The sequence below is a fragment of the Nilaparvata lugens genome, chromosome 4 (genome assembly GCF_014356525.2).
Source record: "Nilaparvata lugens isolate BPH chromosome 4, ASM1435652v1, whole genome shotgun sequence".
In the NCBI taxonomy this organism is placed as follows: domain Eukaryota; kingdom Metazoa; phylum Arthropoda; class Insecta; order Hemiptera; family Delphacidae; genus Nilaparvata; species Nilaparvata lugens.
The window spans coordinates 71,562,670-71,586,404 of record NC_052507.1 but is presented as its reverse complement, the minus strand read 5'-3'; the positions used below and the strand labels follow the sequence as shown (position 1 = coordinate 71,586,404).

Sequence of the window (23,735 nt, the reverse complement as noted above, 5' to 3'; positions counted from 1 at the left end):
ATATTTTTTAATAAATTGTCCGTATTATTTCTATAAGCTCCTGTATGAGCCCATTAATGTATGATGACAAGAACATGTCGTACTAAAGTGAGACTATATCTTATAAAAAACCACGACCTTGATTATTGTAGTTATTAAAATATTTCATGCTCTACCGACTGATGCCAAGCAGGAGGCTAATCGTTATTTAACTATAGAAAATAACGTGACATAGAATATATAAAATTATAGCCAAGCTTTGTAACACAGACATGTTCTGATATTCAACAGCAATAACCTGACTCCCTTCTACCTTTTAAACCTTTTGGGTTTAAATCCATTTCAGGCTTTGTTTATACTTATAAAGTTTAGCTATAGTCAAAGCAGCTAGCTATACATGGAGCATAGATTGATCGCGATGTGCTGTCAAGTATTAAATGCTACTAGATAGTGATAATGCTAGAATGCTAATGCTAGTAGATATCCCATGTTATAGGGCGTTTATGTTGCAACTTTTACTGTTATCTGAAGCCGATAGTTCATGAATTCTTTTCCGTAAAGCTGTGTGACACTGGTAGTCACTCATATTGTGCCATTCATCACTCTCACCCCAACAAAACAGTGAAATTCGACAATAATCAACAGCAATCGGCTTGAGATAACAGTAAAAGTTGCGACATGAACGCCCTATTTCATGGGATATCTACTTACGCTATTGTTTCTCTATGATGCTACCCAATGGATAGTCCATAGTAAGTTGTTATCCATCTGTAACATATAATAAAGTGCGAATCCCACAATATGACTGAGTTTATTTTGTATTTCCTATTTATCAGGCCAGAAATACACCACTTAATTCTTGAATTTGACATTCTCAATGTGCATATACATATATTTCGTAAAGAGGTTCTTTAATAAATAGTGCATATCACTACTGAACATGGTTCTAGAATTTCGTTTCCTGGATATGATAAGTGGTCTTAATGCAGTACGCAAAGTACTAGAGTTAGAGTATTAGTCATAGGTTCCTGCTTTTAGCTTTAGAACTGGCAACCGTCAAAATTAACGTTAAGCTAGTCCGCAACAGGATGTGAATTTCATGATGTTCTGGATTCGGACGCGAGTGTTCAATCCATGCTTGCATATATCCAACATTGTATCATCAAGGAAGAGGAGGATGAATTCTTGAAATGCATACATAAATAGAAGCAAGTATTTGGGGTTTGTTGATTCGATTATCCCTGTTACGGTTACAGGAGTATCGCATTCCCTGTGTATCTAACCACAGAAAATAAATGAAGCGGAAATATTAGTTTGAGATGATGTCATTAGCAAGAGCAGTTTTGAATTGTGTGATAGTGGTTGAGTGGACAGTAGTCAAACTCATTCGGTTTTTTTTCTCTAAAATGTTTTTTTATTAGTCAATAGTATAGCCATCTAGTCTAAAGACTCATGAGCTATTTTTTTCTATCCCGAAATACTATTTGAAAAATTTAACAGTGAATTTCTCATTAGAAACTTTTACTGCTATTGACTACACTTATTTACTGTAGACTACCATAGAAACTTTCTCTAGAATGTGGAGTGATCATTACTCTGCAACGATATATTCAATATTACATAATATTTCATGTAATAGTCAATGTATGAACAGATCGAGAGAATGTGAAAGTTGCGTCACAAACTCAGAATAATCTCAATATTGAAATTTGGCTGAATTATACGGATGCCATTTCATTCATAATATTACTTTCCTTGCCCTATTACCATAGGTAAGGAAAGTATTGCTTTTCGAAAGAAATTAAGGTACTCCAATTTCTAAATTTCTATACGTTTCAAGGTCCCCTGAGTCCAAAAAAGTGGTTTTTGGGTATTGATCTGTATGTGTGTGTGTGTGTGTGTGTATGAGTGTATGTGCGTCTGTGTACACGATATCTCATCTCCCAATCAACGGAATGACTTGAAATTAGGAACTTAAGGTCCTTACACTATAAGGATCCGACACGAACAATTTCGATCAAATGCAATCCAAGATGGCGGCTAAAATGGCGAAAATGTTGTCAAAAAGAGGGTTTTTCGCGATTATCTCGAAAACGGCTCCAACTATTTCGATCAAGTTCATACCTGAAAAAGTCATTGATAAACTCTATCAACTGTCAGAAGTCCCATATCTGTAAAAATTTCAGGAGCACCGCCTCATCTATGCAAAGTTTGATTTTAGATTCTCAATTATCAATCATCAGATACAATTTAAACTAAAAAAAATAAGTGGAAAAGATTCACCGTGAAATTCTCTACAGTTTATGTTCAGTAACATTTTCACCTAAAATTGAAAATAAACTTTAAATTCGTGAAAATGTGATTATTCATTTGCAAATTATTGTTGATTCTATTAAATCATTCACTATGAAGAGATAGCAGACCACATGTGTGTCTCCAGCGTTATTGCCCTGTCACCAGCTGGCTCAAATCTTTGAATTGAGATGCGCGGGAACACTAGCGTCAGGTGATCAATTTTCATAACGGCAAGGAAATTTGTGTGAGTGCGCCACACCAGATTTTTTTTTTGTGTTGAGACTTCATTCAATATAGACTTCTCTATGAATCATCTTATAGCTTCAAATGCATTCATTTTCGACACAACAAAGCGTGGGTATATTCCTTTTCCAAAAGAACTCTCGTAAATTCATGACCAGAGTGAAAATTCAATCGAATATCCAGATTGCTGTCCTTGTATGATTCTCTAACCAGACATCCATTGTATTGACCATTCAATTTTTTATCACATAATCTGGTCCGATTGCATTTAAGCGTATGCCTTCCATCCAACATACGGCAGAGCTAGACATTCTCTATAATCCACATACAATTTCCTGCAGAGATGAAGCATACAATTTTTTGAGTCATATTCGTTTTGTGAAAAAGCTCGAGCCTTGAGCAGACAAAGCTGCTCTTTGTGAAAAATAGCATAAGTGCTCCCTTGATGCGGTTTGAGTGAGAGAGCGGCGAACAAATTGCATTCTGATATATTTTTAGTTTTGAAAATTGAGCAGCTCTCTGGCTAATGGACCGCGGTAAAAGCGAGTTTCCTCGCTATAAAAGGACAGGCGTAAAAAGCAAATAAATAGGATTTCTACATTTTCCACTGCTGTAAATTCTCTTCCTGTTGTGGTAGGGCGCTGCTTCAATAAGTTCTACGCTACCGACTAGAGAAAGAAAGTGATAAAAGGATCAGAAAAAGGAGGAACGAGTAGGAGAAAGAGGACGTTGAGGGTAAGAGAAGCACGAGGAGTAGAGCTGAAAATATTTCAGAGAGAATTGAAGATTCTCGCGCGTTGCTCATATTTTTTCAGACCGGAAAAATGTTTCCGAAGAAATTGCGAATTGCTTAGGACTTCGGGAAAACCTATGTAAAATTCTTATCGCGTCAAACTTATACCCGGAAAACCTTTTAAACCTATTTGGAGCTGAATATAATAGAAGCTGGTAAAACATGGTGGCTAAATCAGATTATTGACGACTATTACTGGTGTGTCTTCTTCATAAATTTATGGATGTAGGCCAATTAAATCAATGGAATTCCATGAATGAATAGTGCAACTGATTGTATAAGCCACATAAACTGTTTCATTTCTCATCATATCAATCTAGTTCTAAAATGTTCAAATGATGAATAACAGCATAATATTTTTATCCATTTCAAGTGAGCGGTTCGACTCAGTGGTGCGCTGATAATCTATCGCTTAGATAAGTTAAGAATCATGCGCCTTGCACTCCTGTTGGGAGGGTGACCGCTTGAGCCAACTCCTCTTAGTGTTGTTTAATCGCTTCCTGGTGGTTTGGAACGCATCTAAAACTGTAGGTCCATTCACCTCTCATTATCATCCGTCTCATTATCCACGCACAAGCCTAGAGCTCATGTGGGAATCACCCTCAGCAAAAAACAAAAAATAATAATAGAAAAATTACATTTTGAATAAGGTGGAGGATCTATTGTATTGGGTTGATTAAGTTTGATTTTGGAAAATCCCAATTCAATAAAGCATAAGAATACTATCATTTTCAGAAGATAACAATAAAAAATACAGCTACAATGAGGTTGAGAGTTAACAAACACTCAATAAAGAACAAAATATCAAAAACAATGACAACCATCTTCTAATCAATGACTTTGAAGAGATGGGAATATCATAGAAGACCTTATAAGTTTATAAATAAAGACTGTCCTTTGAGGATCATGGAAGCTTCAGAGGGTGTACATGATATACATCTATATCGCTTTAGGATTAATATGAATGAATAAAGCCAATGCAGTTTGAAACCTTGTACTTGCTGAATGGATATCCTTGTGGAAAAAAAGAGAAGGAGAGAAGACTGTGTATTCGAATTAGACTATTTATTATCTGGAAACTGTGAAAATTTCATACTTATACTGATACATTATACAAGCCCTTGTGGGTTGGGGGAGCTTTGAGTCGCTCATCGTACTCAAGAATGTGTTGAAAACCAGAGTTCACCCACAGTATCCATGCTTGTCGTAGGAGGCGACTAGAATGGACCTCGAGGAAAAGTTCCTCCAGAAGTTGCCTTGCCTTCAAACCCACGGGATCTGCCCCATCTGGGCAGTTTCGGAGGGGCAAAAAGAAAAAAACCCAAGAGACCAGTGATGGGTGAAAAACTAGGCACAAATGTGAGTCAAGAGACTGAGTCGAGGGTAGCCGGGCGCCCTAGAGGCAGTTTGGCATCCCCTCTCTCAGCGGAAGGACCTACAAAGAAGGCCAGGAGTGGAACTCACGTAGGTCACGAGTTTCATGTGGGTGGAGAGGCCAAAACTCACCACTGCTCAAAGAAGGGCGGCCATTTAGGCAAAACTTCTTGGGAGAGGTGAGGCTTTTGACCCTGCGAAGTTTCTGAGGGGCAAAAAGAAAAAACCTAAGAGACCAGTGATGGGTGAATAACCAGGCACAAATGTGGGTCAAGAGGCTGAGTCGAGGGTGGCCGGGCGCCCTAGAGGCAACCTGGCCGCCCCTTCCACATCCCTACAAAGAAGGCCAGGAGTGGAGCTCACGTAGGCTAGGTCACGAGGACTAATCAGTCTGACGAGACTGCCAAGCATATCACACTGAATTGCGACAAGGATTGCAACCAGGTGATGAATGGAATGTTAGTCTAGGGAAAAACTCCTAATTCTTGTAAAGAGCATAGGTATTGGTTTGCCTAACTAACATACTACTTGGGAACACAATAAGCTTCGATTGACGTGTGGGGTTCTTTGAACCTTTGGATCCTTGAATCCGTCCCTTCAAAAACAATAAACAATAATAAACCATACATGATACAGCTATATTACTCTAGGATCAATATGAATGGATGAAGTTAAACAAGTCCAAAACCCATTACTTGTTGAATAAAAGATCATGTGGAAGAATCTTGTTTCTAGTTGTCAGTGTTTCTTGGATTTAGTTTCTTGTGAAAGGAGAAGAAGGATGTGTATCAAAATGATTAATTATATGAAAAACTGTGATAATATACTAATAATGATTATCAGTTTTTACCCACGCACAAGCGTGAGAGTTTATGTGGGCATCACCCTCAGTATTATCATTATTTTTGGAGCTGATAATGTTTGATTGATTGATTGAGTACTTTATTTATGTAGATTACAATATATACTGGCTTATACACTTACATACAATAGCTTACAATACAGCAAAATTATAGATGAGTTTACATAATATAGACTAAGAGAATAATTATTGAACTGTATATGATATGATAAAGCAATTTGTAATATAATAACTATAGATAATTATATTATTGTTATGCATCTACATAAATTGGCGGAGCTTTGGACATATCAATGTCCATTCTTCGGAAAGAATATTAAGGATATTCTTCCCACTAACTTTCTACCAAAACGTTAATTTCATTGATCAAACTAAGGATTTATTAATGAATAGGAATTGATTATGAGAACACTGAGCACAACAAGGAACAGAACTATAATCACTCACAAAAGAAGGTCATATTTAGTGCAGAATATCATTTGATATCTTCTCCGGGAAACAAGAGCAAGAACACTCTCACAAGAGTTTCCTCCCCCCCACCAAAGCTTTTCGAAATTGGAAGCACAGTGAAAGTTGACAAAAGTTTGCGACAAACTTAGCATGCTCTTAGATACGCCACGCAAATAAAATAACAAATGCAGAACAATTCCAGAGGAAACAGTAGAGAAAATCCAATTTCAGTATCCATATTGGGTTAACTTGGTAATTGAATTTCGTTCTATTCACTCTTTAATTCAATATCCTCCAGCTGGCTTTGGCCAACTCAGTCAGTTGCGCGCGCAGATAAAACCTAATAGTGCATTGTTGTAATGGAATATTGTCAAAATCGTGAACGTGTCAATAAACTCCGAGTTGACAGCACAGTGTTTAACCTGTGCCTATTGATGTTTTGTTACCTGCCCAACCCCCTTACAGCCGTTGAGGTCTCGGTCAATATGACAGACATTTGAATTCGTGTACTACTGCAATTGAGCTCGCTACATCACTAGATAATACCGTATGGATTTACTTGATATTAATGTTAATCCTCTTATTTCAAGAAGAAATAAGATACAATCTTATTCATGAGCTGCACAGAGGAGTAACATTAATATCAAAAAAGGAATGATTGAAAAATGTGATTAATTTACTTTAGTTCTATCACTAGATAATATCAGTTAATTTGTTTATCCATAGACAATAGATACAATTCAGGTGAAAGCAACAGGCATTCGCCCGAAACTGCATTCAACATTGATTCAAAATAAACAGTCCAGAGGTTATGTAGAGTTCATGATTTGATTTACACTTACACACAATTTTAAGTCCAAAAAATGTAGTAAAAATGTATTTACTTTTGATTGTTGATGGTGTAGCAGCCGAAACTAGTTTCTCAATAATGCTTTCTGGATAAGTAGCATAGTTGTGACAATTTATAGTCACTTTGAACAATTAATTACGACATAGCAGTCAGATATTTATAAGTAAGTAGAAGCTGATAGCTTTTATTTATATAAATACCTGACTGCTATGTCGTAATAAATTGTTCAAAGTGATTATTTAACAAGCAGTTCGTAATGGAATCAAACATTGAAGAATTTATAGTATTTATATTATGCCATTTTCGTCAGTAATATTCCACTATTTGAATTCATCATGATAGTACGTGAGAAATGAACATTCATTTCAACCATATCATTGGTTCCCGGGCTGACAAATATTTTTTTAATAGTATCGCTCATCGAAATTTCATCTAGCTGTTCACCCTGTTTTCAATACTTGCAGTAGCAGAAGTCTTCGGGGTGAATATTACAGCATTTAATTTGGATTTTCGTTTAATAATAACAATAATATGTTGTTTCATGTTGGTTGAAAGTACTTTCTTCATTGAAAATGCTCCAGAAATTACCTCCTGATCTTGATACTAATGATGAGAGTTGTAGCCTACTACAGAGAGTTATTGATAATGTGATATTACACTATCTTCGAACTTATCACAAACTTGAAAAATATTTTGTTATTTACAAAATTCAAACAAGAAAGTATACAGTAATTATACTTTATATGATAATTATACTTTTTATTTAAACCAGAAAGTAACATAATTATATCACCCAAAAAAAATCAACCAACTTCATTCCCTCATATTAGTATACGTGTTCTTGACCGGTTTAGTGGAAATATAATACCAATGATCTCTAATAGTACTATTCATACTGGCTTGGCCGGACTGAGTGAAAATAGTCCCATTAGAATTCATGGGAATAATATTTCAACTGTACTGAACACATACACTGTTACCGATGAGTGGAAATCCAGTTTTGATAATAAAAAATTCAATCGAGAGAATTAGTGATTCCGATTAACGGAAAATAATGATTGAGGAAAATCTGTTACAGTACCTCTGAAATCTGTCTAATTTGCTTCTCCATGATCTTCCGTTACGCAACACAATGAAGCCCATCTTCTACAACAGCAACACCCTCAACCTCCATATTTATGTAATAACGCGAATAAGTTTCATAACTGTGAGGAGATGATGAAGCAACGTTCCAACGCGTAAAAATCTCTGCTGACGCCGAGTAATAAACTTTTAGGCCGGAAAAAATTAGACGACGAGTAAATTTTCTCCAGTTACGAAGCCTATCTGATTAGCGAGGGATTACTACAGAAATCCCTGATAGCATCAACAGTTTTTAACAGTGAGTGAGGATTTTCCCCTCATTATTATTAAGGTGATGTGCATATCTCGAGAAATTGTTATAGCTAACTGCATGACAACAATAATGGCTACTTATTGTAGAAATGATAAAATCTATTCATTACTATTAGTCATTATTTCAGTCAAAATAATCAAATTATTCTAGTTCAAATACTTATCAAGAAATACAGATGTAAACATCTGTAAGGAGGAGGATGAATCATTGGATGAACCAGGAATCTTCAGCTTTAGTAAATATATAGAAATACACGGATGAACCATGAAGGTGCGAACATACTTATGCGTCACGAACGCGCGCATTTTGATTGAAAGCTCAAGCTTATTAAAACTGTATTTGTCCGGGAACGGTGAGATACTGATATAATAAACATAATATCAACTAATGAGAAGTAAAATGATAGTGTTCGTGGCGCATGAATCTGTACCGACCTTGAAATAGATATAAAACTGAAAGAGAACTATTTATACAGAGTGAGTCATATGTATGGGAATCCTTCAATATATTGGAGACTGTTGTAGATATAATACTGCAACTTCCAGGATAAGTTATTGGTCAAATACTCTACCTTTTGATGTACAACTGAATTTCAACCCCTCATAAGGGGTTGACTTAGGGGTTGTAACTGGAATATTATGTAGACACCCATTGTGTGGTACATCACTATAAAAGCCTTTTTGAAACAAGAACGATAACATCAATTGAAATGTTCTATGATACTTGTATCCAAAATGGCGGTTTATTGAAGTTTTAGTTTTAAAAGAAGAAGGATGTAACTCAGATATTTCAAATGTTAACACCCATTGTGAGGTGATCATTCTCAAGGCCTTTCTAAAGCAAGAAAGATGACATCAATGAAGAAGTTCTATGATACTTGTATCCAAAATGGCGGCAGATTGAAGTTTTAGTTTTTAAAGAAATAGTTGATAAAGTTCAATCAGCTGCCATTTTGGATACAGGTATCATAAAACATTTTCATCAATTCCATCTTTCTTGTTTCAGAAAGGCCTCGAAAATGGGTGCTTACATTTAAAATACTCGAATTACAACCCCTAAGTCACCCCCTTATGAGGGGTTGAAATCCAGTTGTACGTCGAAAGGTAGAGTATTTGACCAATGACTTGAAAGTTACAGTATTATCTACAACAGTATCCAATATATTGGAGGGTTCCTATACATATGACTCACTCCATATGTTCTAAGTTGAAGAGGAAGATACTTGTAGTAAATTATTGAAGAAATAGAAAATATATGATGTTTTTAATCGAAAGTTGCATGCCTTGAACTTCCATCCAACAAATCAATCATCACAACAGTTTCAACTTTCACCTGTTTTCAACATAACGAGAGCAAGAAACGCTTACAGAGATTGCAAACTTTCAAGTTCTACCAAAAATTAATTGGAAAATCTATTTACTTCTATAAGCAAGGAAGCGAATGTAGAGCAAATGAAAGAGAAACGCGAATGCTGAAAAGAATATTATCGCCATCATTATTTTTGTAAAGAAAACAGCCTTCCAAAGATGAAAGAAAACGCGTAATGAAGCTGAAAATAATTATGTTCGGCTGAAAACCATGGAATGAATAAATGAGATTTCTACTTCCTCTAGCGTAGATTTCTTCTATATCCTACCTGGATATTTGAAATAATCTCTCATTTGCAAGTGTATTTTTTTGATGTGTTCATTCAATGTTCAGCTGCAAGTGAAGAATTCATTCCCATACATGAAATTAATTTGATACAGTATTGATGAGAATTTTTTTCTAATGTGATGGATAGGATACCCTATTGTATTGATTGATAATCGATAAATTTCACATAATTATAGCCAACTGAATTTATTGAGTTAACTTCAGTTGTTTGATATCCAAATCATGAAGCTTAGAACTGGAATAATTTGGGGCTTATATTCAAAATTTCAAGAGAGAAATCCATTTACCCAAAATTGATCGTATAATATAGTGATGTCCACATTATAATGGTAGTTTTTGATTAGCAATGTTATTGCTATCCTTGTCTATCACTCAACAAAGCGTATAGCGCTATCTCTCTCTTTGCTCTGTTGCCAGATCGGCTTTTAACGATGTAGAATTAATAATTGATTAACAAAATATTCATCTAAATTATGAAACTTCATTATGGAATTATTGAAAAATACAACTCCTTGCCTCATAAAATATAATTGATTATTTTAAACGAGATTGAACAATTGATATTACATTGATAAACCTGTAACAGCTACCGTCAAGAAGGCATTGACAAGACAGTGAGGATTGGAAACGTTGTTCTCCTATCTTTCTCCACTGCCATTATAACGTGGACCTCACTAAAGTTCTTAGCCAGGTTTTCAGGTTTTCAGAAGATAACCAACTGCTCTATTTATGTGTAGTCAATGATCGTTATCACTCAAATAGAATTGTGAATTTCCATGTTTATTCAATAATAGATTGAAACCTTCTCTGCTTCCAAACGACACAAAAACATTATCCAATTCCGGCGAAAGCTTACAGACACTATGGGAAACTTGAGGAATGTTAACAAAATGGATGTTTACCGATGACGTAGAAGCGTCAGCCAATAGGATCCTATTGTGGGAGTGACTTCTAAACACAGGAATCTTGTACAAAAGTGTACTTGCTAGTGATTGATCGACATGGTGTGACGTAGAAGCTCTCCCACCAGACGTCAATGCAGATCCACCAATGGAATTGAAGAGGGGCGTTCTGTCCCCTTATTTGTTGGATTTCTCTTTGGATAATATAACTTCGAGAGTAGAATATTTTGATAGATAAAATATAATTCTCAACTATGAATGATTGGGAAAGGAACAACAGGCTTAAAGCCCAAAAACTGTTCCTTTCCGAAGTCTAGATAGAAATTGTCCAAAAATAGAAATTTTGAAATGATTTGTCATATAACAAGCTGCATCAATAATTAAACCCTTCAGTTGTCGATTTTCTATATGATTTTGTATATGATACAAATATGAATTTATTACAAGTTGAATTTAGAGATTGTGGCCCAATAACAAAAATTGCTTCTATGGATTGGATGGATTTCAACCAAATGAAATGATCAAGAAAAAAAATTTTCTCCTTAGTTCATTGTTTAAAGCTGGTAAGTCATTTTATTTATTGTATTTTAGTATTTGTTGATAAACAAATACCTGTTGTTAAATACAACAGTTACCTGTTGTAAAATACAATACATAAAATGACTTACTAGCTTTAAACAATGAACTGAGGAGAAAAGTTACTAGACCTATTTCGGTCTAGCAGGATCAATTTTTCAATAAATTTTCATAATGTGAAGTCAATGATCGTTATCACTCAAATAGAATTGTGAATTTGCATGTTAATTCAATAATAGATTAAAACCTTCTCTGCTTCCAAACGACACGAAGACAATATTCAATTCCGGCGAAAGCTTACAGGCTCTTCGGGAAAGTTCCAATTCATAGAAGCGATTTTTGCTATTGAGCCACAATCTCTAAATTCGACTTCTAATAAATTCATATTCGATTGAATGATTGATTGACTTTGACTCAGAGTATCAAAATAATATGGTCATAATAGTGTATGATAATTATATCATGGAGAGTTGAAGGAGATTTAACTCTTTGTGTTGTTGTGAAGAAGAATGAAGTTTACATCAAAACTAATAATACAAATTTCTAGGAATTGATGATGACCTAACAACCGAAACTAGTATCTAAAATGTTTCAATGAATTAGAGCAATTCATTTCAGATCAATGAATAGTAAGAGCATAATCTAATACTATTCTTTCTTCATGAAAAATGTAATTTGTATCCACTAATCTATTTTTGTAATCTTCAAGGTTACTCTCCATAACTTGTCCACAAGTTCTAGTACTCTTGAATACGATTAACTCTTAAAATCCATACGAGAGTGATTCAAACTCTATTTTTAAAAATACACACGGTACAAAAATGCCAAGTCAGCAATTAAACGTCGAAGGCACGGCTCAACTTAATATGCTTGTCGTAAACACGAAACTCATTCTGTGAGGCACAAAGTGCCACCTAACAGGTGGGTCTAAATAGAACCCCCTTTGGCCAACTACCCCTGGGAGAGGGGTCTAAGCCTGGCAGTCACTTGGTGTCAAAATCCAGGTCACTTCAACTGTGATAAGCCTTTCTATCTCTCTCTCACTCTCGCCCCTTGTGACAACTGATCATCAGTTATGCGTTAAATGTGGACTTCTTTCACTACACCTTTTCCACGACTACTTTATTTTGTGACTAAAGTTTTTCCTACCACATCAATCAACACACAGAAACCCGCTATCTTCATAGTAGCGTGTCCAACCTATTATTATTTTTCCGGGTTTTGTTTATTCGTCTTTTACATATCCTATAAATATACCTATATATGAATTAAAACAGAGGACATAATACACAAATATATTGAAAACACTTGAAAACTTACATTAGAAATGGGGAAATTTTCGGAAACTGAGTTTCCTTCCTCAACCTGTTTTAATTCATATTAGAAACTTTAAAGTATGTTCTGTTTTATGAACTGAAACAGGGGACATAATACACAAATAGATTGAAAACACTTAAAAACTTACATTAGAAATGGGGAAATCTATTTGTGTATTATGTCCCCTGTTACTTTAAAGTGTTTTCTGTTATGTGCTATATACATACATACATACATATATATATATATAATATATATATATATATATATATATATATATATAATATATATATATATATATATATGTGTGTGTGTGTGTGTTTGCAACTTCAGTTATGTCGCTTCTCGCACCCCAATCGCCATTTTCCCTCATTTATCCAGTCTCCTTCAAAGAGACCTCTACTATCCATTTGAATGTGGACATGACATTGGATACCCATTTCTTTCGCGGTCTTCCACGCCTATTTCTGTTCGCTGCTACCCAATTTCATACTTGCAAAGGAAGTCTTCCTTCATTCATTCTGCGCAGGTGTCCATACCATTTTAATTGTTTCTCTCCAATGACATCCATTATTGTGTTTTTTGCGCTCATTCTCTCTCTTATTATATCATTCCTGATTCGATCCAGCAGCGTCAATCCTAAACTCCTTCTCCAGTACATCATCTCCGCTGAAAGAAGTTTTTGAGAAGTTAATTATGCATAAATGCATAAATGTGATTTTCTAATTGGGAATGGGAAAAAGCATAATTGAACATGAGTGAGCTACAGTTATCTTTTACAAAATATTTGAAAATGCAAATGGAGTTATGAATTTTGGAAACAGAAAATAATGTTAGAAATTGCATATGGGTAAACAATAAAAATAGCTCCAGTGATCTTTAACAGAGTTATTAAGAATGCAGAAGGAATAAATTTTTGAAAGAGATGTTGATCTTACCTCCTCTCACTTCGCAGGTGAGAACAAGATCGGCGCCTTCTGAAAGAGGTCCCACAACATCATGTAGTTCCCTTCCTGAATTGTCGTAGATCATCAGTTGATGTGGAGGAACTGTAAGAAGAAAGAAAAAATCACAATATTAGTTATCAACAGAGCATACTACTATATTTTTCAAATTAATCAACACGAATAAACAAATACTATTCATCCACGTATGGAAATGAAATAACATATTATAATAATTATGAAATCATCATGAACAATCCCAATATGAAAAGCTGCGTACAGATATACGCGCCTCCAACCCGCTCCGCGCACGCTCCGCCCTCGTTCCGCAATCGCTCCGCCCCTGCTCTGCAATTGCTCCGATCATGAACGTTACGGGAGATGTTAGCTCTTCTCGCGTTCCCCGGTCGAACCACTCCTGCTCACCGGTCGATCATCAATCGCTCTGCTTGAGTGACGTTCGATTGCGGAGCAGAGCGAAAGTCTGTACGCACCTTTAGGTACAACAAGCCAACAAGAGGCCAAGAATCTTCAAGAAGCTTCCAGTGACAACAAGATTTCCATCTCATCATAACAATACTGAAGTAAGTCAGCTGTAGTAAGTTATAAAATAGTGTCTCTGGTCTGAAAACTTTAAAGTTTCTTTGGACTTCTTTATTTGTTTGTTATTCATTTCATTCATTTTAGAAGTATCAATCTGTGATTTTTTATTATTTAGATAATGAAAAAATCTGAAAGTGACATAACCTACATTGGACTGTTGTATCGATGACAATCAAATTTTTATTATGCTCTTAGTAACGTTTCATCACATATCCTCAGAATTTGAATTTTCTCATTACACTTTCAGGATTATTATGTGTACAAAGTTATTAGGAAATGAATAATTCAGACATTATAGAACAGATCCTTGAATAGCAAGCAACCAAGCAAATTTTACTAGATCATACACAAATCTGACGGCGGTTGGCGATTGATCAGTCAAGCCGTAAATGTACGTTTCAAATGTATTGAATCGTGTGATGTTGGATGATAAAGCATTCTTTATATTTTATTCTATTCCACTCTCACGATAGTAATAATGAATTATTGTAATAATAGTATTCGTAGACAATAGATACAATTCTGGGAAAAACAACAGGCATTTGCCCAAAACTGCTTTCAACTTTAATTCAAAATAAACTGTCCAGAGGTTATGTAGAGTTCATGAATTGATTTACACACAATTTTAGGTCCAAATAAATGCATCAACTAGAATTTTGAAGTCATCTGATGGATTCACTTCCAAACACAGAACCAAACAAGAAATTTTTATCACAATTTAAAAAATATTTGAAATTCCACTTGAAACCAATTATTTCCTCATTGCATTGACAAGCTTAATACATGTCCATCCTACTTGTGGAATTAATTAGACATATTCAACTAGAGCCATATCAGAGATAGCTCCAACAGAATCCTTCATCTAGCATTATGCGCATTGCACTTGAACCTTCATCATTGATTAGACACAATCAGGTCAGAGCCAGTTGTTGAATCCTCATTCAATCCTTACTACCTAATCATGCATTGTCATGACTAGGACAAGAATAGGTTGAAAATATCTTCCCTCTAACACATACACATTACACTCTCAGCTTACCTATTAAATAATATATATACCTAATTAATTACCTATTGATAAGAGAAAATCAAATTAGCAATTATTAATGGGATTAATTGTTATACCATAGAATAGCTATGCATATTGTTTATTCAATGATAGTACCATTGCAACCAACATTGCATTCTCATTGAACAATGCTGAAATTTGATCAACAGATCTTTCCTCTACAGAAAGATCCATTTCAAACCGTCACCATTAGTTGAATGGGGAGGATTGATAGAAATAAGGATGATGACAGTTGCAATGAGTGATTCTCAATACACGTCATTTAACTCTCACCTCCACAATTGATTATCGCGAATCAAATCAGTGTTGATTGTTAAATTGATGATATCTCTCATGCAATCACCATATAGCAGTCTCATACTGCCAGAAATCGGTAGAACAGGTTATCCATCTATCACTTTTACTCTTGAACTTTGCATTCTCGTTTGTATTCTCTTACATCTCATACTGCCAGAAATAGGTTGGACAGATTAACAGATTATCCATCTATCACTTTTACTCTTGAACTTTGTGTTCTCTCTTGCATCTTCTATTTCAATCTCACCCCCACTATGGTAGATTTAATTGATACATGAGAATAAAACCAGCTTTGATTTTCATGCAACTAGCATGGCATACTCATTAATAACAAAGCCAGAAATTGGTTGAAAAGATTATCCATCTATCACTCTCACCCTTGAATTTTGCATTCCTTAGATTTTCTATTTCACTCTCACCTCCATTGGTAAATTCCATTGATAAATGAGAATTGAACCAGCACTGATGTTCATGCAACTAGCATAAATACTCATTATTGCAATGCCATGTATAGGTTGAACAGATCTATCATCCATCAACTATGCACATTTCACTTGTATTGATGATAAGTGGAGCTGAAATTGAAGGTATAGTGAGATTTATTTCTAACTGCCAGCAGTTGGATATACACTGATTGTGCCCAAGGTCCTCAACATAGGTATACTGCTTACGTCGTGACGTCATCACTACTATTCACATTATTATTTTGTGCCGCTCACTCTCTCTCTATCTGTCGAAGTGATAACGGTATATATATACTTTCCGATAACCAATTCCTATCCCACTCTAAAAGTTTTCCTCATTATACGAATAACACAAAACATTTAATGTTTTCGATCCAACCAGTTCAAAGTTTAAAATTATTTGAATATGGAGTGTTGATGCTATTTTATGAGAGAATCTGATAGTTTAAAATGGATCTCACCATAGCTGTTGAAACGATATCAATGATCGTTTTCACAGAATAATTACTGGAGGGAAAATGTGTTTGGTTGGAGGTTTAGGTGTTTGATTGAGGTGAGTAGTGTAAGGTAGGTTTGTAGGTAGCCCGGGGGATACATATGTGGAGGAGGAGGAGGAGGAGCGAGTGGGAAGAAAAAACAGGTGGAGAAGAAATGAGGGAGATAGAATGGTGGATGAGGAGCAGAAGGAAGTGAGATAAAAAGGGAGAGAAGGATAGGGATCAGGAGGGGAAGAATAAATGTGAGAAGAGGAGGTGGAGAAGGAGGAGCTGGAGGATGAGAAATGGGGGGAAGAGAGAATGAAGGAGTAGTAGTGGGAGGAGGAGGATGAGGAGGAGGAGGATGAGGAGGAGAGAGCAGGAGGGAAAAACAGGGGGAGAAGAAATGAGGGAGGTAAAATGGTGGATGAGGAGGAGGAAGAAATGAGATAAAAAGGGAGAGGAGGATGAGTATCGGGAGGAGGAGAAAAATGTGAGAAGAGGAGGTGACAAGGAGGAGCTGGAGGGTGAGAAATAGGGGAAGAGTGAAAGGAGGAGTAGTAGTGGTAGTAGTAGGAGGATGAGGATGAGGAGGAGGAGGAGGAGAAGGAGGAGGATGATGAGGAAGAGAAGGAGCAGCAGCAGTAGCCGCATGGGAAAAAGGAGGAGAAGAAGGATAAGGAGATAATGGAGGAGGACGAGGATTGAGTTGAGGTTGAGGAAAATGGAGTTAAGAAGGAAGCATTAGCATCTAGGTGATGAGGAAGAGTAGGAGGAAAAGGAGAGAAATAAGATGTGGAGAGTATGAAGAAAATAACAAGAATGAGGAGGAGGAGAAGAAGTAAGAAGAGGAAGAGGAGAGGAAGGAGTGAGAAGAGAAATAGGAGGAGGAGAACGATGCCATTGAGGTGGAGAGAGAAGTAGTTGCCTTTAAACCAGAGGCTCATTTGTCATTGACAAAAGCATCCATCATTGTCAATACTGTACCTACATTCTGTCGATATTATTTTGTTAGCAGAGACCGCGGTGGTGGCAAAGTGGCAAAACCTGCATCTCGCTCTTTTCAAAACAATTTGATCCATAGGCAGCAGCAACCCGCGTTATGTATGGCAGCAATATATTACCTCCACAATGGATGTTCCCATTTACATCCATTTGTAGCTACGCATTCCAAACAATCGAAACGTTCTGGGATCAGGTAGACCACCCGCCACCGCCCCAGCATACCTTTTCATTATCGTTCCACTCCTATTTTGCCACTTTTCTTCTCACATTCCTTTCCATTATGATAATTTTACACGTATGATGCGTATCTTCCTATTTGGATATATCATTTCATTATCGTCCTCCTCCTATTATATCATTCTCCTACTCTTTACATTCCTATTCCGTTGACTTTCCTCTCGTTAGCTATCTTGAAAATGTCATTCTCCTTCCTGATTGTGTTTGCTTCTTTTAACATCTATTAAACCATTTCATAATAATTTTCATCCATATTCTATGTTGGGAAAGGCGTAGATTTGAAGGGAACAGACTTGTGAAGCTGAGCTATTAATTATTCAGATGGAAATAAATTATAAGTTGCATTTGTTCAAATGCTAATGAATGAATAATTATTATTAATTCGTTTGATGATAATTACCAATTAATGTTCTGTACAAAGGTTATAGAAATCTGAGACCCGGTTGCACAGAAGCCGGTTAAATTTTAACCGCGATTAATTTCACGAGAGCCAATCAGAAAAGGTTTTCTATAGATGGCTTCTCTGATTGGTTCTCGTTGCATTAATCAGGATTAAAATTTAACCGTCTGTTGTGCAACCGGGCCTGAACGATATTATTTGGCAATTTGAACAATAATTTTACTTTAAAAATGGAATAACAGGTTTATGCCTGAAACTGTTCCTATTTATCTTTTTTGAGCGAGCGTAGTGAGGTCTAAGATCAAGTCGACGGTTTGGCATTTCTCTTAATGTTTAAATGTTTGAATGTTTATATTTTTATATGTTGCGCATTTACGGCGAAACGCGGTACAGTAATAGATTTTCATGAAATTTGACAGGTATGTTCCTTTTTTAATTGCGCGTCGACCTATATAAAAGGTTTTTGGAAATTTCGCATTTCAAGGATAATATAAAAGGAAAAAGGAGCCTCCTGCATACGCCAATATTAGAGTAACAAACAGACTATAGAATTATTCATCATAAATCAGCTGACAAGTGATTACACAGATGTGTGGAGATGCCAGTCTATTGCTGTATTTCCATAAGGTCTATAGTTTCAATCAGGTACTTGTGGATGAGAATACTGCGTGAGGTCTACTGTTTACAGAACTACTAGTTATTCCCTGTTTGGTTTACTTTCTGCCTGGTTATCGCTCTTCAATATTTTTTTTTATAGTTTTCCACATGAAAAGTCTCAAAATTCTTTTAGATAATAATATAATCCAGATACATGGATAATTTACTATCCTCTCTCTATGATTTCATTCCTCTCACCTTCCCACTCTTTCTATTTTTATCATATTTCATCATTTAAACTCACATTTTTGTTACTTTTCTGAAACCCTCACAGTTTTTCCTCTCCACATCAATGCCTGATATTAATCTTTCCTACTCCTCCAATCTCTCTTCACTCTAATCCCTAATCTCTCCTTTTGTCGCATTTTCTTCATTCTTTTCCTATTTTCAGCATCTTTTATCATTAAATCTCACATTTTTTTCTACTTTTCTGTATTCCTCACAGTTTTTCTTCTCCTCCTCAATGCCTGATCTCAATTTGTCCTGCTCCCCAATCTCTCTTTACTCTAATACCTGATCTCTCCTCTTATCGCATTTCCTTCATTCTGCATCTCCCGTTTTGTTGCATTTCTTCATCATTTTCATCACCTTCTCTCTCGTTTTATGTCCGCGGGCACCTATATAATCTTTTGTCCCTTGAACCGCTTTGCTCCAGCTATGAATTCGCCCAATGTCGATGATCAGGTAATTCTATTCTGTGTCTTTGATTACAAGGGTTCTACCCGTTATTGAATTCCACGTACAGTAGGCTATAGGAGGGAGACAAAGGAATCTCGATCCGTTAGATTTATGCTCCTAAACGCAAAATATCGGGAACTTGATACTATTTGAGCCTCTGCAATGCCATATCATTTTACAAAGGGTAATTTAAAATCCTGTACTGTATTTGGACAGCTGGAAAAGGCCTATTTTCAGATACTATTTCAATACAATAGTCTCATTGATTCCAATGCTAGCATCAATAATTATTATTGTGAGAAATTGAGAGGATAGAGTGTATTGAAAAAACGTGCAATATGGCCTACTATGTATATTCTAATGGATCTTCAAGAAAAATCTTTTTCCTCTACCTACGTGTCACTTTTTCGCTCTCGATAGTAAAAAAAAAGAAAAACTCTCTAGGGATGGAAAGTGACTCCTTTTAAATAACATGGGAAGCATCTCTATTTTTTAAACTCACATTGAAATAGGTTAGAAGGTCTAAGCTCAGATGAGGAAGCATATAGAGTAGTCATTAAAAACTAAATTCAATACCTCAACCAGACATTTGATCAATATATGAAATTTATATGTTTGTATGCTAAAATTATTACAGACTTCATATCACTATACTAAAAAAAATGTACACTTTTTATTCCATGTTATTAAAAATACCAGCAAACAATATCATCAAATTTGAAACGGGAACTTCATCATAGCTGTAGTTGTGGCGGCCATTGTTGTTACAACTTTTGCCGACAGAGCGTGTCGGCCGAGAACTGTGATTACAAGCAAGCTGTATCTGTTTACTTTTTAGATTATGTTGTAACACATTGTTTGGTCTCGTACGTTTTTAAAAATTATTATATTTGAAGTTTTTATAAAAATGTAGATGGAGGAAAAATATTGTGTATATCATGAGTGAAAAATGTTTTTTCTCCCTCAGAAAAATTGTTGCCCTCGGCTTTGCCTAGGGCTTCAAATGTTTTGCTCAGGGAGAGAGAACAGTACTTTTCACTCTAGATATACAAATAACTATTTCGAGATACGTCACATCTTTACTATACAAATTAGACAGATATAACACAACTTGTTGTAGTTCATGAGTTCATCCTGTAAGTGCATTAATACTTGTCAATTATTCTCAGTAGGTTATAGCAGTACCTCCGTAAACAAAGCCTTAGTGCATTCGTGTGACGTCAGCACTGGTAGGGCTCCTACACCAATGAATACACTAGCTGATATACTGTAGATCATCTGAAATGAACTAATTTTATTGGTGTAGGAGCCCTACCTGTGCTGACGTCACACGAATGCACTACGGCTTTGTTTACGGAGGTAGTTGCTATAGTCGACATACAATATAGTAACTTCAATCCTATACTATTATACGAGCAACTTCTGTTTAGATGTTTAGATTTTTGAATGTTTATATTTTTGAATTGCACCGGATCTCGAAAACGGCTCTAACGATTCTCACGAAATTCAGAACATAGTAGGTTTATAATATAAAGATTCGATTGCACTAGGTCTCATCCCTGGAAAAACTCGCTGAAGGACATAAAAAGTATAATTATTATTCATCCTTGGAAAAAGAGCTGATAATAATTATTTCGTCGTCTGTTGATAATGGAAGTGAATGAGCGACTTCATGTGTGTGGGACTATGTCAAAATTATGACTCAGCTGTTGAACTTTTGTAATCATTCAATCAGGTACTTAGTGCCGGTTGCAAAGAAGGCGGGTTATTTTCAATCCTGATTAATCCAGTAGATCCATCGTTTTGAAATGGTCTTCTCTGAAGACTTTTGGTTCACGTGAAGTTAATCAGGATTAAAATTTAACCTTTTGTGCAACTAGGCCTTTGTGAGGGAAATTTTTGCATTTCTCTGGGAATTAATCTCAATTCACTGTGATTAGATAAAACATTTCTGTATGAATGTTATTATAATTTCTTCTTACGTAATAAATGTTTCATGCTTTTGTTCTCCAGAGCAAAAAATGTGTTATAATCACATAATAACCTGTAGTAATTAAGGTTCCAATTCATTATGTACATTCGATATTTATTAATCATAGTTAATAGAATCGAGAGACTGCAATCGAACAAACAATAAAATATCCATTTCCTGAACGTTTGAAGTCAAAATTATCTATGAAGAAAATTCGAAAAATGGATTGGAAAAGAAGTTAAGTCACTAAGTGGGTCATTGAAAGCCTGAAGCAATTTAATTTAGGTGTAGCTACAGACACTGGAGAGCTCAGAATCACTTTTGGGGAATGAAGAATCGTACGAACGAAAAAGCAGTCGTTTTCATCAGTTTAAGTGGAATCCTTTTCCTCCTCCACTCCGCCACCTCCACCTTCATCTTTATCGCAACCCCTCCGCCCACCACGATTGCTTGTTTCTGTCTCTTTTTATCTTTTTTTTCATTTGAAACCTTCGATTGCTGGGAAAGAATGAAGGGGCCTGCGAGATCGGAAGGTCTCTATCACTGTTACATGTCACTTTCGAAAATTTTAATTAATTTGATGCTCATGAATGAGATAGAGTTCCCTTTTATTGAGTTCCATCGAGAACTTTATTGAAATCATAATTTCATCTCCATTTTTAGAACAATGAGAGGGATTACGGAAATTGAGGACCAGTATAACAGCGATTTCAATCTGTATGAAATGTTGTTTTTCTCACCATCTAACGGTTGAAAAAGTAACTAATGTAATAATCATTTCGAGTTCTAGCGGGAGGTTGAATTAAAAGAACGATGTCGAATACCACTTTCTATCACTTCATTTTGTGTGACGCAAGGCACTCACTAACAGAACGAATTAGTTCAAATGAATCGATTGTTTGAAATGTTTGTAATCATAGAAGTTACTGTTATTATTGTTAGTATTGTTAGTGTTATGTATTTGTTGTATTTGCTAGTATTATTAGTTAGTATATGTTAGTATTGTTAATGTTAAATGACTGTGAATGTTGGAGTGTGACCGTTACAGAACACAAAACAAGGATTCCACAGTAATAGTATATTTCGCACCTAGAGCTGAAAATGAGATTTTTCCGGCTCGAAATTGGTTTTCAAGTCCGAGGCCGTAGTCCGAGGACTAGAAAAGATTGAGAGCCGGAAAAAACTTTTTTGCCCGTGGTGCGAACGCTATTTTTCGCCACACACAAAAATAATATATATATATATAATATATATATATATATATATATATATATTATATATATATATATATATATAATATATATATATATATATGAGAATAGTTGTTTACTAAGCACTTCAGAAAGCAGAAGTGGAAGGTGATAGCTCTAGCAAATCTGAGGCAATCTGAATATCAGGAAATTGTCCAATTTTTTTTTATTTCTAATGTGTCCAATAACCTGAAATATGATGTTCATTTATGTGGAGGTAGAGTTTATACTTTTTTATTCTTTCAAATGACAATAAGATGATTATTAGTCTATAAATGTTTTAATTATTGAATAATGAACACAAATAATGAACAGTTTTTTGATCACCTTTCTTACTTCCATGTTAGCGGCTGGAAAGGGTACTCTTTCCGGCCTAGGCCGGAAAGAAACTCGTTCTGACATCAGACGAGAGTCGTCTGCAAACAATGTCTTTCAGATCTACATAGGGACTGGAAAACAGCCGCTTTCTGTGCAGTGTGGCGAAAATTATATAGTCATGGTATAGTGGTAGTACAGTAATGGTATAGTGTAAAATTATTCATGTCCACATTAAATTACATTTTTCTCACTCAAAATATGAGACTCTACCGACAAACTCTTAAGGTGGTTCCTCAGATATCAGTATCAGTGTGCGTTTCCGGTTCAGAGTAGATATAATTCACATCATGAGTTTTAATGGGACTATTCCCACCCAGTCGATTAAACGAGTATGAATATAGTCCATTAACACTCAGGAGAATAATATTTTCCCTGTACTGATTCTGATGTAAGAATCCGCCAGACCAGACTAGACCTGAAACACAACATTGAAATAGACTCTATACTCCGTGCAAAATTATTTTTGACTTGGGAGGGACATGCGCAGCAGAAAAGGCATGCAGAGATAGGGATACAACGGCGGCGATATTACCGTTGTGATCCGGCCAACAATCTCTAATATTTCTTGTGAGTATTCAACCGCTCATGTTAAACTCACGGAGTTTCCTCTCT

At 35.6% G+C, this 23,735-nt stretch overlaps 1 protein-coding gene across 1 annotated transcript in view; it reads right to left on the bottom strand.

Annotated features, from left to right (window-relative positions):
- Positions 1-23,735, bottom strand: part of LOC111053118 (hemicentin-2-like) — a gene marked incomplete at its 3' end in the record, with an annotated part of 349,249 nt that overhangs the window by 144,447 nt on the left and 181,067 nt on the right. Inside the window, 1 exon segment of the mRNA XM_039427090.1 lies at positions 13,632-13,742. Within this exon segment, the coding sequence (XP_039283024.1) occupies positions 13,632-13,742 (111 nt within the window).